This window comes from Pelmatolapia mariae, linkage group LG22, assembly GCF_036321145.2.
Source record: "Pelmatolapia mariae isolate MD_Pm_ZW linkage group LG22, Pm_UMD_F_2, whole genome shotgun sequence".
In the NCBI taxonomy this organism is placed as follows: Eukaryota; Metazoa; Chordata; class Actinopteri; order Cichliformes; family Cichlidae; genus Pelmatolapia; species Pelmatolapia mariae.
Window position 1 is genome coordinate 23,937,017 of NC_086245.2, and position 15,981 is coordinate 23,952,997.

Below are 15,981 nucleotides of genomic sequence, written 5' to 3' on the forward strand. Positions count from 1 at the left end.
CCACAAGTAAGCCTGCAGTCTGAGAGCAAAGTGTTCTATTGGGGTGATATGGTGCTTTGGATAAAGTCTTCAATAAGATGGGGCTTGATTATTTAAGAACGATGATGTGAAGATTTTAAATTTGACTCTGGATTCAACACGGAACCACTGACCAGCAACAGATATGGCTTCCTAGCCTTATTTATTGGCAATTTACAGTAACAATAATAATAATAATAATATTTTTTCCTCTTTTTTTACATTTTATTTATTTTTTGGCTACACATTATCTTTCTGCCACAGGCTAAATTGCATATTTCCAAGCTCAGGAGCATGAAATTGTGTAGTGAGTTACAGCATATTGTTCCTTTGTCTGCAATTTTTGCCATAGGCCAGAGAGAAAGAAGTCATAGGATTTCAAAATGCCCTGCAGTGCTTTTACAGTCGTCAGGAAGCGGGGAAAGCTGCGTGATGCAACTTAATGCAACGTGGAGGGAAGTGATTAAATTCTGATTAATTCAGATTTCTGTTAATCAAAGCAACTCTTTCCCGCCTCAACGGTGCTTTAAGGAGACCATTAAATAATAAAGCATGCATTTAAAATGTTGCCAGGATAACTCCCCATGCCAGCTTCTGATATGTTCATTACAGCTGTGAACAATGCAGCATGTGACACTGCCTGAAATACAGCCTTCTTTCATTTATAGATCAGTTCACAAATCTGTGAACAGAGGGGACACGTCAAAAGAAGTTTTGAATGACACTTCCACAGTACTTGTGAAGGTGTGTGTGTATGCGTGCATGTGTGAGTGTCTCTGAGGACATATCTGCATCACCGCGGAGTGGGATTCATTATATCGAGTGGCCAACTAGCTGTGTGTGGCGGTAAAGAAGGGAGGAGGAGATCAAAAGTGTCTGGCCCTGTCTATCATCCACTCTACCTGTCACCACCGCACTCCCCCTGAGGGAGGGCAGGAGAGTGTACGGGCGAGTGGAAACCTGTGAGGTGTGAACCTCAATAGGAGGGAAACTACGACAGAAGGGGGAGAAGAAGGGGATGAAGAGGATGACAGGTGACATGCGAGGCTGGGTAAGGGAAAAGTGCAGGAGGAGAGTGGACGATGAAGAGAGAAGAGAGGCGCACAGCGGGAGGGGCGAGAGGTGATCGTTGCAGTTGGAGTGACAGGAAGTAGAATGCAGACAGAAAAAAGGATGAGGAAGTGCATTGATATTCCACGCAGGACTGTTTCTTCACACTTGAAGGGAAGTCTCCGACTCCTCACTCTTGCCTTCACCTTGACTTTTCCCCGTCACTCACTGAATTTCGCAGCCGGCACCGGCCGCTGCAAGCACTGTACGACAACGGAGCCAAAGCGGGTTGTACCCACAGAGTATATGAAGCCAAAGCCAGCTCCCCAAAAAACTTCTGAACCGTTCAGTATGTGAGGTGTGCAGAAACTTATTTAATTTTTTTCTTCAGTCAATTGTAGATGTCAGACTGCTTCCCACGGTTGAACAGTGCATTTTTCAGCCTGTCACTTAGGATGTCATGGTTCTCTATTAAATGTTAGGAGCTGCTTCGATTGCTCTGAGAGTCATGGCAAGATATAAGACATAAGCATGACTGATGCATGCAAGCTATAAAAAAACATTAGTGTTTAATATGCATCCAGAAATCAATCCTTATATAAGACCAGCAGAAATCATGAAAGCTATATCTGGGACTTTCTAATTACATGTGACCGACTACAACTAAAAGTCAGAGTGTCTTTGCAATAAGCAGGATAATGGATGCGTACACACCAAACATAAAAAGTTGTGTCAGTGTGATGCTGCAGGTATGTGCACTGACATTTAGAACTTGTCAGAAGTAAGCTTATTTCTGGAAAGATACGCAGCGAAAAAAAAAATAGAGAGAGAGATGAGGCGTGGGTCTGAGCACAGAAAAGCTCAGAAAAGGGCGACAGTGGAGATGGAAAGGGTGTCAAAATCTGAATAAAAGACTGATGTTAAATCCTTTATAAGTGTACTCGTATGATAAGCAATGACATTTTTCACAGCTAAAGAAAAAAACAAATTGGGCACAAGACAGGAAATGTAAAACATTATCTGTGTCATCAACGGCTGGCTTATCATCTTTGGCCCGACAGTGCTGGCACGTTGGTCCTCTCCTGTGTCCAGAATGGTGACTGTGCCAAAATGTTCTCTCTGCTCCCAAAGTACAGTGCAAGTTCTGCTCTAGCACATATGGGTAGGCTCTATAATTGGAGTGACATTAACAATACACTTATGCATTATGAAGGAGCACTCAGGTGTACACGTTGACTTTTATGTGGCACCAGGAGACCTCAATTAATCACAGGGGAAATTGCCAGTTTCTAAAACTTGTTGGCGTGTAATTTCTGCTGAAAAGGTGACATAATCACATCCTTGAGTGCTTGAGTGATTTTTTTTTCCCCCCCAGGATGGAGCCTTGGTGGGAATGGGGTGAGGAGATTGACAAAGCTGAACTGGGGTCTAAACATAAATTCTCTAGGAAGCAAAAAGAAATGAAAGAGGGGACAAAGTTATCGTCAAGAAAATATAAATTACAAAGAACTGTGATTTTGAAATGCATGCAAAATAATCTCCCATTTTGATGCGGAGAAAAGGCATGTGCATGTGCCTGGGTGTGATAGGGCGGGTGGGGGGACTGTGCTGGCGCGTGGTGCCCAGCCATGTGTGCTCCTATGTGGGCTTCCTGACTCCCGGCATGGCTGCAGATGGCATAGAGTCTCAGCGGTCTGCTCAGCAGGCGCACTGACACAAACCGTTGGCCACACGGACACAGTGACACACACACACACACACACACACACACACACACACACACACACACACACAAGAAAGCAAATGAATATAGATGGTCAAGCAGTTTTCTAGGAATTAATCTTTTATTCAAAGACCAATCTTGTAAACTGATGTACTATAGTGTCACTTTTGCCTACAGTGTAAGTATTTTCAAGAATCCTCATGTTGTGTCAGACAACATGCACTGGCAGGTGTCGCTGCCGCAGGGGTGCTTGCTAACTCCGAGGGAAGGACAACTGGCACGAGCGCCTGACTGGGAGCTAACACATGAGGTCCTGCCATGGTAAATAAGATATCAGAATAACCACCGAAAACCAGTGTCAGGTCATGTAGAGGCATGTGTAAATATACTGTATGTCGGTGCATGTGGGCTGGAGAAGCTGGTTTATCCACCTGGTGGAGAAAAGACTAAATGAGCGAGGCCGATTGCTCTTCATTCCAAAAACAAGGTCAGTTATTTTTTATAGCAACTAGTAGCTATAACCAAAGCAGATTTCTTGTTTCTTTTTTCTTCTTTTTTTTAAACAAAGCATGAACTTTTTTCCATAAAAATAAATGTAAGATCTCACATATCTCTGAAGAGTTCATGCAAAAGCACTGAAAACAGATTCAATTAACATGTAAAAATTTAGCCAAAAGGTCCCTTATAAGAGACGGCCTTCTGCTGAGCTTCCTACTTACCTCTGCAGTAAGGAAGGGGGAAATCCCAGGCAGCAGTACCAGCTGAAGTGGCAAGGCAGGACAGGGTGGTATGACCCTCTAGAACATGGCCCGGGCTGCAGCTGTAGCGGATCTTGTCCCCGATATTAAAAGTAGACCCCTGCTGGTGGCCGTTGAGTAGCTTTCCAGGATTACCACAAGTGTAGCTGGGCAAAGCTGTAGAAATAGAAGGGGGTGAGAGAAAACTGACAGTAAACGAGGCGGGTTGTGGTAAAGTATGTGGCACTGCATCACGTTAGCGCTGCCAAGGGCCAGAAAACGAGGGAAAGTCTGATGACAGATAACGACACACAGAGCCATCTGTTCATGGCAACATTTCTGACCCAAGCAGCAACATCTTTCCAAAACAAACAGATAAACAGATAAAATCTTATCTTCTGAGATGTGTACACATAGTTACATGTAGTAGCAGAGCTCCTAGAGAAGTTGACATAGTCGAGAAATTCCAAATGCACTAAGTGCTGTTTTACCTATCAGGGTAGTCGCTTGAGCACACTATGTTGACCATCACTGCTTGTGCAATCATGTAGGTGCATGCAAAGGAGCACGCTCACTATTGGTAGAACCTTGACTAATTATGTATTATTATGTAAATCAAGTTCAGAGGAAGTTCAGCCAATCTGGTGTCTGTGAGCTCATGTTATGTTCCAGTGAAAGACACAGTTTCCATGTACCTAAATGACTTACGCCTGAACAGCTAAGTCTATAACACATTGCTACAGTACTATATAGGAGTGCAGTGGATTAGAGCTTTGCTCTGCATTTCAGACAGTAAATCCTTAGAGTGTGAGTAAAAGGGCAATGACCAAACATGCATCATACACACACACACACACACACGTACTCTGTGTCACCCAGCTTACTGTCCCGGTCACACACTCCCACACAGCGAGGGACCTGGCCAGAACATGTGCTGGACTTTGGATGAAGCTCAGTCCCTCAACAGGAATTGGGTTGAACTCCAGCAAGGACAGAATGGCTCCTACACAGAAACACAGCTCGCTGGCACCTCGCCATCGTGCTCAAAACACACTCAAGTTTTTTTTTTATCCTATCTAATGTCTCCAGCTCTATAACGTCTTACCAAAAAATAAATAAAAGATTTTTTTCAAAGTCTGCTCTTACTGACTGCCCAAGAAAAAAGCATGTCTTAAGAAAATTTAGCTTTAGCTTTTTCTTTAATTAGAAAATGTTTGTCATTTGTTTAAATAACTAGCTCTTAACATTCATAAAAACGAGTGCATGACTGGCATGTTAAGATGCTTCTTGTGATCCTTTTCCAGGGAAAAATATAATGCAATGATCTTTTTGTTGTGCTGCTTTGTCACACAAGAAATGCTTTAATTCAAACTTCATTTAAACCTTAAAACCCCTTTTTTGTCTTTTTTTTTTCTTTCTTTCTTGTGATTGTTTGTTTTCATGTTTCAGGTTTCATCACTCTAAGTCTAAGCTAAAGACTTCCTTACAGCAAGGTCTAACAAGGACGGATCAATCATTTCACCCCATAGTGCATTCTACAGAGCTTGAGCTGTGGAATTAACTGGCTGGTAAATAAATAGACTGCAAACAGTGTGTGTCCAGTCCACGCAGCAGACAACAAACATGACCTCTACGAGTGCGATTTGAAATGTCTTTGTGTGTGTGCGAGCATACTCTGCTACTCCCAGCTGTGAAGCTAACAGAAAGAAACCACTCCAAATGTAGTTTATGTAAGTAGCTTATTACAACTTTTAGTTAAGTTTTAAAATGTGTCACGAGCCACTTTATGTATATTTTAACCTAAACTATAATCTCTTGTTAACCTTAACCAAGTAGTTTTGTTGCACAGACGTAACAGCAAGCGAAAATAAAAGTAAACAGCAAGTGAAAAACTAAACTTAAAAATAGTCTCACACAAACCCCGGGCTCCTTCTCGAACATCATGTGTGTTTTTGACACCACCAACCTCGCCTTCCTCCTAATTTTATTCCTCATTTTAAGCTGAATACATTATACAGTAGTTCAAGTCAGGATTGCCTACAGCTGTTTTTGCAAATGCACTGCAGCTCTGAACTTTTCCAGACATTCCAAGTCAGACATTACACTGTTTAAAATGCATGCACCCTGGTTCTTGTGACGTCTGATACCCATGATTTGCGTCAATGTAAGATTATTGCAGTTATCTGTCCTGTACACCACAGCTACCTAGTGGGTGCCCTGCCCACTGCATGCTTTACTAAGCAGACACCTTTTTCTAAAACCACAGTGTTTCCAGTAGCGAGAAAGCGGCTGATGCAAACTGCACCCTGCTGTGTGCTAGACGTTGTCGGAACATTGTCTGAAAGACAACTTCAGACAGCTTTCCAGCCGTATCCTCCTGACATTTTCAGGAGTTTATATGTGTAAACAGCTTACATGGGTTGATTCAGATGGTAAGAAAAAAAATATGATTGCGAAGGTGGAACTCATATCTAAGTCATGGTTAGATACAAATTTTAACTGTCTGTGTTCATGTTTGCAGGACTGAAAATCATAGCATGAGCAAGATTTCTTAAAGAAACACAATAAGGCACCTGCTTAAAGATATTCATTGTAAATTCCTGTGTTTAAAAATAGTTTCAAACCTTTGATAACTAATAAAGGTTATTAACAGAATGTGAAGACACAGCCACTTTGTATGTATTGTGTTGAAGAGATATTAACTGAAGTCAAACTGGTCAGGCTGTGCCTTTATGCAATACCATTTGTACCACTAAGAGGTGGAGAAATAATCCTAAATTAAGTTCACATCAAGCGATAATGAGGTAAAAAAACAAAAAAACAGAAGGAGAGTCGGGGTTTGTCCAATTCTCATGAGAAGGCAGAAGCAGGGAGAATTTCAGTTTGAACTCTTGTTGGCAGAGGTGGGACCACACGTGAGGAGGCAGAGAAATCATTTCAGAGAGCCGATTGACCCGGAGGAGTGTCTAACTGTGTGAAATTTAAAAAAATGTAAAATGGCAAATCTGTCCAGCAAAATTATGTGGCCAGTGCGAACGGCTGCCCTATTAAGATAGGATAGGTAGGTGAGTCCGATCCATATTTGTAACATGCAAAATATTCACATGGGTTTTATGTGTCCGGTGTATAAAGGCCTTAACAGGTAAAACACTGCCCCTTGTGGTCAACGTTTGAATTAAACTCTGCACTGAATCTTTACATAAAGTATCTTCATGTTTAATTTTCATATTTGGAAGAAGGTATTTTTGACTGACAGAATGAAAATTACTTTCATTTGCAAATGTCAGAGAAAGTTAATACATTCCAGTATTTATACATTGGATCCGTAGATGCACAAATATACATAAAAGCACCAACACACTGTGTAAAGTGATTATGGAGCAGAGGGCTGAATGGGTTGGTCTCACCATGTCAACCAGAATTCCCTGATTAAATGAGTCAGTATGTTTGCTATCTATGGGTATGCCCTGGCTTTAACACTGTTAACCAACAGCAAAACATCTGAGCCAATTCCACACCCCTAACATTTCCCTATTTTTCTGAAGAGGGTTTTTAAGAGTAAAATCAGTAGTGACTCACAGCTGCACTTTGCACTTCTGGCTCCATCCCAATCAGTGATTTCACAGCAGGTGTTTCCCATCATCTGTTGAAGGCAGAACACCTGCTCACACGCTAAAGATGCCCTACACGACTTGCTGCTGATTTACCTTTTAAAATACCTGGTTAGTACTTCTGTACTCTCCCTCTGGCACAATCCAGTACTCTAATGACAGGCTGACTTGTCAATTCCACACTCTGCTGTGTCACAGCCTTTATTTTGACCAGCCGATGCTACCTTATTACAGCTTCCCTTCCATCATTACCACATTAGCATATACACAAGGACTCTGCTGGATTAGCATATTAGCTGCTGGGACTGACTTTTTTTAGTGCTGCAGTTTGGCCACAGGGGGCTCTGTTGCCAAGCAGGAAATGGTTTCGTCCCTGTCATTAAACCATGTGAGTCTGAATCAAAGTCACTGTGAGTGTTTGATACTGAAGGCAAAGGATAGAGGAAGACAGAAACATGGAGTGATGCACAGGAACAGAGATCCTTCTTACAGCCGACAGTTTGACTTGAGTAAATAACAGCATCAACACTGGCTGCATTCCATTTTAGATGTGCCAGTACTAGAGCCCTGATATTGTACATGTTGGCTTACCGGCATGCCTAAATGGAACGGAGCCATCGGTAATGTTATTAGTTACACCTGTGCTTTTCCTTCTTACAGTCAGAATGTCTGCGAGGTCTATTTTTAGACTGGGATGACAGATGCGTGAGAAAAAGACGGCATGAACACAGACTGGATGTGTATATTTGTGTGTCTACAAAATAGTGACAGAGACAGAGAGATGAACCAGCTGGCTGATTTCACTGAATTAAAACTGACTGAGGGCGCAGCATTGTCAGAGTGGAGATGCGTTAAGTATGGGAATGCATGGACTCTAATACACATCCATGTGTGTCTGTGTGTGTGCGTCTTTGTGTGTCTGCACGTAATAATCCCATCACACTCTCCATTTCAGGTTATTAGTTTGGGCAGTAAATTAAGTCTAATAGTGCCATTACCCATGCAATCCCCAAACAGGGCTAGGCCCGGAGCGCAGATATAGCACATACATTTTTAACCTGCCGGTGAATCATCAATATTGCCTTTACTCCCACAATGTGAAGCAGTTACCAATGAGCAGCAGAATAGAAAAAGACGTATTTGCTTCACACAAAGGCAGCGAAATGAAGTTTTTGTCTTGGCTTTGCTATTCTCCCTTTGGAATGTTCCAGAAAACAAAAATACAAGTTGAGCAAAAGTGACGCCTCTCTTTACATAACAGAAAAAAAAAAATAGAATACCGAGGCAGCGGTGTATAAAGACAACCAGCATTTAAAACTCATTTATCACAGTCAGTTCCATTCATACCTGCAGGCTAAATCCTAAACATAGAAAGTAAGAAAATGGGAGAAGCTTGAGGGGGGGGGGGGGGGGGGGGGGGGGGGGGGAAGCAACATAACATTTTAAATATTTGTTCACTTTTTTCTCCTTTTACTTTACATGTTTTTATATATCTGAATTATTTTCCACACAATTTACAGCTTTCACAAGGAAATAAAGCAGGCCTTAGTAGTTCCTGTTTTCAAGAAGAGACATGCATCTCTTCCACCGAGTTTGGCTCATGTCGTTATATGGACTATTCCTTTCCAACTGGTTGCATCCCACCCAACAGCACCAGCCATTTGGTGTTCCTCATGGCAGGTCCATAAGTCACTTGGATGGGTGATTGTGACAAGGCCTGTCCCTGGAGCCCATGTGCTTTAAGTGCTTTCGCTGCAAGCGGTCGTCCTCATCCATCAGTGTAGCTAATTCTACAACACACAGCAGCTAGAAGTAGAAGTATGCGAACACGCCAAAGTGCACACAAACAATCAGCACAGGCACCTTGCCATCCATCGCATCATCTGTCCCTCACGTTCTTTTCTTCACCTTGCCTCTACTCCCCATCCTCACTCATTCCTCCTTCCTAGAACAGAGGATGGGATGGCCTTTGACCCCAGTATGATTGATGTGCTCACTTCCTGGGTGTGTTCAAGCCTGTTTCTCTATTTGTCATTTTCTCTTTCTCCAGAAGAAGGAAAAGCTATCTGCCCTTGCACACCGCACAACACATCTGTCACCAAACAATTATTAGAAAAGGCTTACGTTGCAAAATAAAGGCATCATGAATCTGCACTGCTGTAGTAAAAGGTGTCACATGGGCAACTTAACAACTGATAATAGCAAAGTAACGACCGGTTTTGAGATTTTTTTTTTTTTGCAAATTTACAAAAACTCAGAAACAGAATTTGGTCATGAAGAGTACAGTCCCTTTTTGGTCCTCCATTGGAGACTCTTTGGCAGTAGTCACATTTCTGCAAATGCATTGTTGAAATGTGAATTCAATAAACCAAAATTCAATAAAACAAACAATCGAAAACAACAAGGGTATGAATACTTTTTGATCCCATTGTAAAAAGCTGCATGTCATCAACTGCAAGAGCCAAATGATAGGGGGAAAAGAGAGCTTTGTTCGAGGATAGATTTGTTTGTTTTACTTGGGTTAAGTCGACAGTAGTAGGAGGGACAGAGACTATAAATCTGAAAATTACAGAAAGAAGAGAATTGAAGCGTGTTGAAGGGAGACACAACATGTAGAGACACAGGTTGGAGCCTGTCTCGGTAAAGTTGATGCAACATCACTCTCTCTGCCATGTATCAGATGGGAGTAGAAGATGCATGATTGACAGTGTAACAGAGCAGATAAAGTATATGCACACAAATATAGGTTGAGAGATACTACGGAGGTGCAGAATAAAATCCATGCACTACGCAGAGATTTGCTATTTCCTGACTTGACTCATCTCATTTGCATTTTTTTTCTTTCCAATTTCCTTCCATACAAGTTACATCATTGTAAATAAATACAAAGCAACACAATGGGAAAAGACATGATTGTGTGTAACAGTGATTTAATCCAACTCATTTTCACGCAAGACTGCAAGACAGATCCAAACAGACAGGTGGCAAGGACTAAACAGCTGCAAAGATTTTGCGCCATCATGAATTGAAAGAAATTGCAGTTCCTGGCTCTGACTTCAGCCTGACTCAACTCTCTTAAGACTATTTATGCCTTTATGTATCTGTGCAGCAATTTACATTCTTGTATTATGTTGAAAGAGAGGCTAAATGTGGGGCATAATAACCTAAAAAGGTCATAAAAAGCAACAATTAACTTTAATGAAATTTACCAGAGTGGAACAAACTTTGAACAAGGAAGCAAAAATAAAAAAAAGTTGTCCAAGCAGGCAAAGCACAGCTGAGGTCGGGCCAAAACAAATCTCCAAAAAGGAAACCAAAAGACAAGGGGACAAAGCAGGAAAGGACACAGGCACACTGATGAACAGATGATTAATTAGGGAAGATACACGACTCTAATAAGTGGCCACAAATACATGAACTCTAATATTCTAATTATTATTTGTCCAAAAGCCAAAACAGATTAGAAATGCCCTGTTTAAATGACCTAAATCATAATTAACCAGTAGGTTAAACCAGTGGGCTAGAACCTAAATAATTTTACTGTTTTAAATTACTTAACTTTCTAATCTTCTTCTGCTGTGTTCCTCCTGTACATACATTGCATATGTTTCATAGTTATAGACTGTATATAAAAGTTGGACATAGACATTGTAATGCCACTGATCAGCTGGTGAAATCCCATTGTAAGCGCTTCTGTTGCCATCTTTCTGTTTTGTGTGGCAAGAGAGACATGAATCTAACTTATACTGAACACTAATAACAGAACAATCAAGAAGTAGGTCTGCCCAAACCCTGTCCTGCTTTATAGGCCTTTTTGATTCATACAAGACCATTGTATACTAAATGAGTATCCCCTTGTATTTAACAGACTTTAAACTCATCAATAAAGTGTTCACTGAGGTCATATCAAGGCAGCTGAATGCTGCTCTCATATATAGCGCTATGATCTTTTGGTTGGATACCTGTTCATTTTGCAACCATATGCCTCATATTATCCCTTCCTGGTCACTAGAAAGAATGCAGGTTTAAAGCACTTCCACGCTGGCTTCACTTTTCAGACAAAGAAGCTGTATCTGGCTTTTATATACCAGCTATAGAAAGGAAGCAAACTAAAAATTGAACTTTCCAAGCTGAACTTGTGCTCTGTGGAGAGTTTGTCTTTTATTACAAATGATTACAGCAGATTTCATTGAGCCTAGACCAGGAATTGGAAAAAAAAAAGTCAATGCATACCTCCACTTAAAAAAGTTTATGGTCTAGGACTAGACTTAATCTATGGCTTGGAAACTGTGCCCTGAAGAAAATAAGATTAACAGTGACCATTATGCTCAAAAGACAATAGATATCCTTATTCCGGGAGGCAATCAAACTTCTGCCAAATGAATAAACTGCTGATTAAATCAAATGCACGGCATATTCATAGTCATGTTTTTCCTCATGTAAACACCGGACTGTAACAAAGTCACAACTCATACAAACAGCTGACCTGAAATCTTAACAATCAAATAGGCTATAAAAATACCAAGGGAGGACCCAAATGTAAGAAACGTAGCAGAGAGGCAAACAGGACATCCACAGATTATTAGAATAGAAATAAGCACAGGAGATATGGGGAAAGGAAAATAAAAACTATCGTTACTAAACTAAAGTCTTACCAAATTCCTCTTTCCAATCCCTTCTGCGTGTCCCTTTCTTTCCTCTACATCTTCCTGCCACGCATTTGCAAGTGACATTGCAAGATCGATTCCAACACACAGGTGCATTAGCTCAATAAGCAGTTTCTGCTTTGTCAAGCAGCAATTCAATCAATGCCTGCTGTTCCTTACACATGGGCAGGACAAAAGCTGGCAACACACATCACTTCTGCTTAGAGAGGCTGAGAATGCAAAAATTTACTCCCCCCCCCCCCCCCCCCCTTGCTAGGCCTTGTTGCTTTCTCTCTTCATTTTGAAGGAATAGTAGTTTTACTTCTTCACACTTTGTTGATACTTTGAAAAAAATATCCACATGCCACATCCAATTTATTTGATATAAAAACTTACAATTTTCTGGGAGTCTGGACCTAAACTACCTAGGTAACTCATTTTAGGATAGAGGATTACATCTAAATTGCACACTACAAAGGCCAGAAACCAAAAACAATTTAAAGAATTTCATTTGATTTAATAAATTTACCTTATCATATTTTTTTTTATCACAAATTGTTATTTCAGTACCTGTGCCGTGTTCTCTGCAGAACTAGATTGTAGTGATGCATTTTGATTACTTCGCTTAGCCAGATTTAGATAGGCAGGGGAAACCCCTTATCAGTACTGCTGAGTGTAATCACATTTGACAGTGTTTATACGTGCAACTGTGGGTGCAGGTAATAGTTAATGTTTCACTGTGTGTCGCTGCCTCAGTGGTTCTTGGTTGGGATTCACGAGATTTATTGCGCAAACACAATAAAAGACACACACACACACACACACACAAGAATGCATCTAAATACAGACCGGAATGAACTCAAGATATTCTCATTTCCCACGCACACAACAGCAGGTGCAGTAAAAGGGCCAGTTCCTGTGTGGGAGGCGCTGAGGTGTGAAGGAGAGCTCATACAGAATTGATGGCTGCTGACAATGTCTGCAAAACGGAATAATGTGCCATTCAGTAGCCATTCACTATATATGAGACTAAACTAAGAGGGATCAGGGAGCATGAGAGACTTCAAGGAAAGCCAGAAGACAGATGAGAGACAGAGCTGAGGGAGCTGGGAGGAGAGATCAGTACATCTGTGTACAGCCTTGACTCTGTCTGGATTGAAGTATCTATATCCCCCTGGCTTCCCAGGCTTATCTCTCTACTGACATTACTCTTTCAAACAATAAAATCGCAGAAATCCTGTGGTCACCACTGCAAGCTCACGTACACAGGTGCACACAGGGACATTTACACTGAATTAAAAAGATCATATGTGAATATCTGGTGCACTGGTTTGCTAAATGGCTCACAGTTCATCACTGGTGATACTGTACTACAGCGTGTGTCGTAATAATGACGGTGTACCGATACAGCTGATTTGGCATTACACAGAGCATTGTGCAATTCTGAGATCGGAGAATTGAATTAAAACAAGTCTATCAAACCTTAAAAGTGATAAGGACTGAGAGATAACACTTGAAATCAATACAACAATAAGACTCATCTTTCCCTTTAAAATGAATAATAATGATTTTTTTTATATGTCTGTTCTTCCTGATCATTCTTTACAAAAATGTAATGTATTTCTGGGGTGGGGGTAGAGGGGGCAGTGTGGCGCAGTTGACAGTATAAAAGGTGGACTTATCCATGGTGACGTCATTCGCTGGTTTCTGAAGGTCTGTTTTGAGGCCTTGAGATTAGCGTTTTCACTGTCACCATTTTGGTTTCAAAGAACTGGATGTGACATGGTGGGGAAGGTTTGACTGTGAAAGTGCTTGCATATCTGGGATAATCCTCCTTTTTGAAACGTAGTATGACCAAAATGAGTGACTGAGCCCATAAATCCAACAAGAAAGTGTTTACAGAGGTCAAGTCAGAAAGGTATTTTGACATAGACTTCTACAGGACCAGAAGTCTTTTTGTAATGCCATCTGGCAGTCTTCAGATAGAAAGCAGGTTTAAGGTACTTTCCTTTGGAACCCAGAACCTATGTACATGTTCCACTGTTAATACTTTTGTGTTTTAAAAATGAAACCTACTTAATTTCACATTTCTTGTTGCTTAATGAAAGAAAAAATAAGCCATGCCATATCCTCATAAAATGCTTACAAAACTAAAAAATGTTAGTTAAAGAATTAGTGTTAACACCAAGTACCCAGTCGCGGCAGATGTCCGCCCCTCCCTGAGCCTGGTTCTGCCGGAGGTTTCTTCCTGTTAAAAGGGAGTTTTTCCTTCCCACTGTCACCAAAGTGCTTGCTCATAGGGGGTCATATGATTGTTGGGTTTTTCTCTGTATGCATTATTGCAGGGTCTACCTTACAATATAAAGCGCCTTTAGGCGACTGCTGTTGTGATTTGGCACTGTATAAATGAAGTTAAATTGAATTGAATAATGGACTGCTGTCTTTTATCAATGTTTTTCTTCCATTGCCATCTTCTAATGCATTATACTGGGTCGTGCATATTCTGTGAGATGCCGACTTCTCTTGCACTATTTTGAAATTCATTCATTTATTCTTCATTCTCTTGTATTTTTGGGGTTACTGATATGTGCACCAACAAATGACACTATCTGCACCAGCTGGATTTCACTCTCATTACTGAGTTATACCAATTAAGTCTGCTAGTTGCTAGCTAGGAGACAACATGCTAACTGTATCTGTGTGTGGGTGTATACATGCAAACATCAATAAAGATCACAAGCACACGCTAACTGACAGTAATTCGCTGTTTGTCATGAAGATAAGTTTTGAATAACTGTTGAAATTATGTACAGGCTAAGAATGAATTAAAATAACTGATGCTGATTAACTCAGCCTGCTCTCTGCGAGTAGAATTCTGAGAGTAGAATTACAAGAATTTACACAATTTAGTAGAACACATTTATTAAAATGTGTAGGAATTGTGTGATACAATTAGTCCAGTTAGAAGCTCACAGCATCAAAAAGGCCTGTGTGGGATTCGTTCAAAACAACCAAAATGAGGTCCAGCACAAACTGTGACAGGTAAAGCTAGCATGTTATCATCTGCAACAGTTATGCACTTGAGCATGGTTTGGGTTGGAAGTGGCCTTGAAAGAACAGATGAATGGGTGCTAAAGAATACTGAATAGTTATTTTGCTTGCAGCAAATTACAAGAAGAAAATTCCACACAGTAGTCTTCATTTGGCAAAATAAATTCTTTAACATTTGTATTTACGGTGGACACTTTAATTCATCATTACAAAATGAACAATTTCACCTGAGCATGTGTCTAGAAACACTGTCACTGAAACATCACAACACCCAAAACACATTAATATTTATCCCCTTGGGAAAATTAGTATTCATTCAAAATTTCATGGCAACCCAGGCAGTGGGTGTCAACACATTCTTGTTTGACGGCCAAGTTTGACAGACAGGTGGACCCTCAGAGGTCCTGCAGGTGGGGCATAAACTAGAATTCTCAGAGCCTGTTGTTTTCCTGCATTTTGTCTTGCTTTGCCATTCCCTGAGCCAATCCTCTTTCCCCCACTCTGCAGGTTGCCTTGGAAACAGTGAGGGCCCACCAGAGAGGACATTGCGAGGGGAAGTGTTGATGCATAAACGTGCAGGTTTTGGGGGGAATGCAGGAAAACAAATACATCTCTTTTCTTTGTCTGCAGTGGTGGGTATGCTCATTAATATATAAGTCAGTGCACTTCCATTTTACATGTTGTACAGAGGGAGGTATGACTTAAATACACTGCAAGTATGCAGTATGAGAACAATAAACATCCTAACAATAAATGTATAGAGGCATCCATCTACTCATCAGGGGAGATCAGATGTCACTTCAATCCACACCTCATTAACCATGTCTTCTTTAGTTCACTTTACTTTTTCATGACTTTAGTTATCTGACTTGGGTAGTGAATCAACCAGGCATGGCTTGATGAAGCAGAGGTACTTTGGCAAGTTTAATCAATGCCTTTATTTAAGATTAGCCTTTCCTTAAATTTCACTGTCTTTAAGTTTCCCTGATGTCTGCTGTGGTAAAAGAGGACAGAATCCCAGACTCATCTCATGCCATGTTTAGGCGTGTGAAAAAAAATATTTTTGATCTAAAACCGCTGATCTTGACATCAAAGGCAAATCAATATTGATATCTGATAATTTCCTATTCCCTTTCACACTCATA

The 15,981-nt window shown here is 40.8% G+C and overlaps 1 protein-coding gene across 1 annotated transcript in view; it reads right to left on the reverse strand.

Annotated features, from left to right (window-relative positions):
- Positions 1 to 15,981, reverse strand: part of csmd2 (CUB and Sushi multiple domains 2) — a 256,929-nt gene that overhangs the window by 172,723 nt on the left and 68,225 nt on the right. Inside the window, exon 4 of the mRNA XM_065471148.1 lies at positions 3,511 to 3,705. Within this exon, the coding sequence (XP_065327220.1) occupies positions 3,511 to 3,705 (195 nt within the window). The remainder of the gene's footprint in view (positions 1 to 3,510; positions 3,706 to 15,981) is intronic.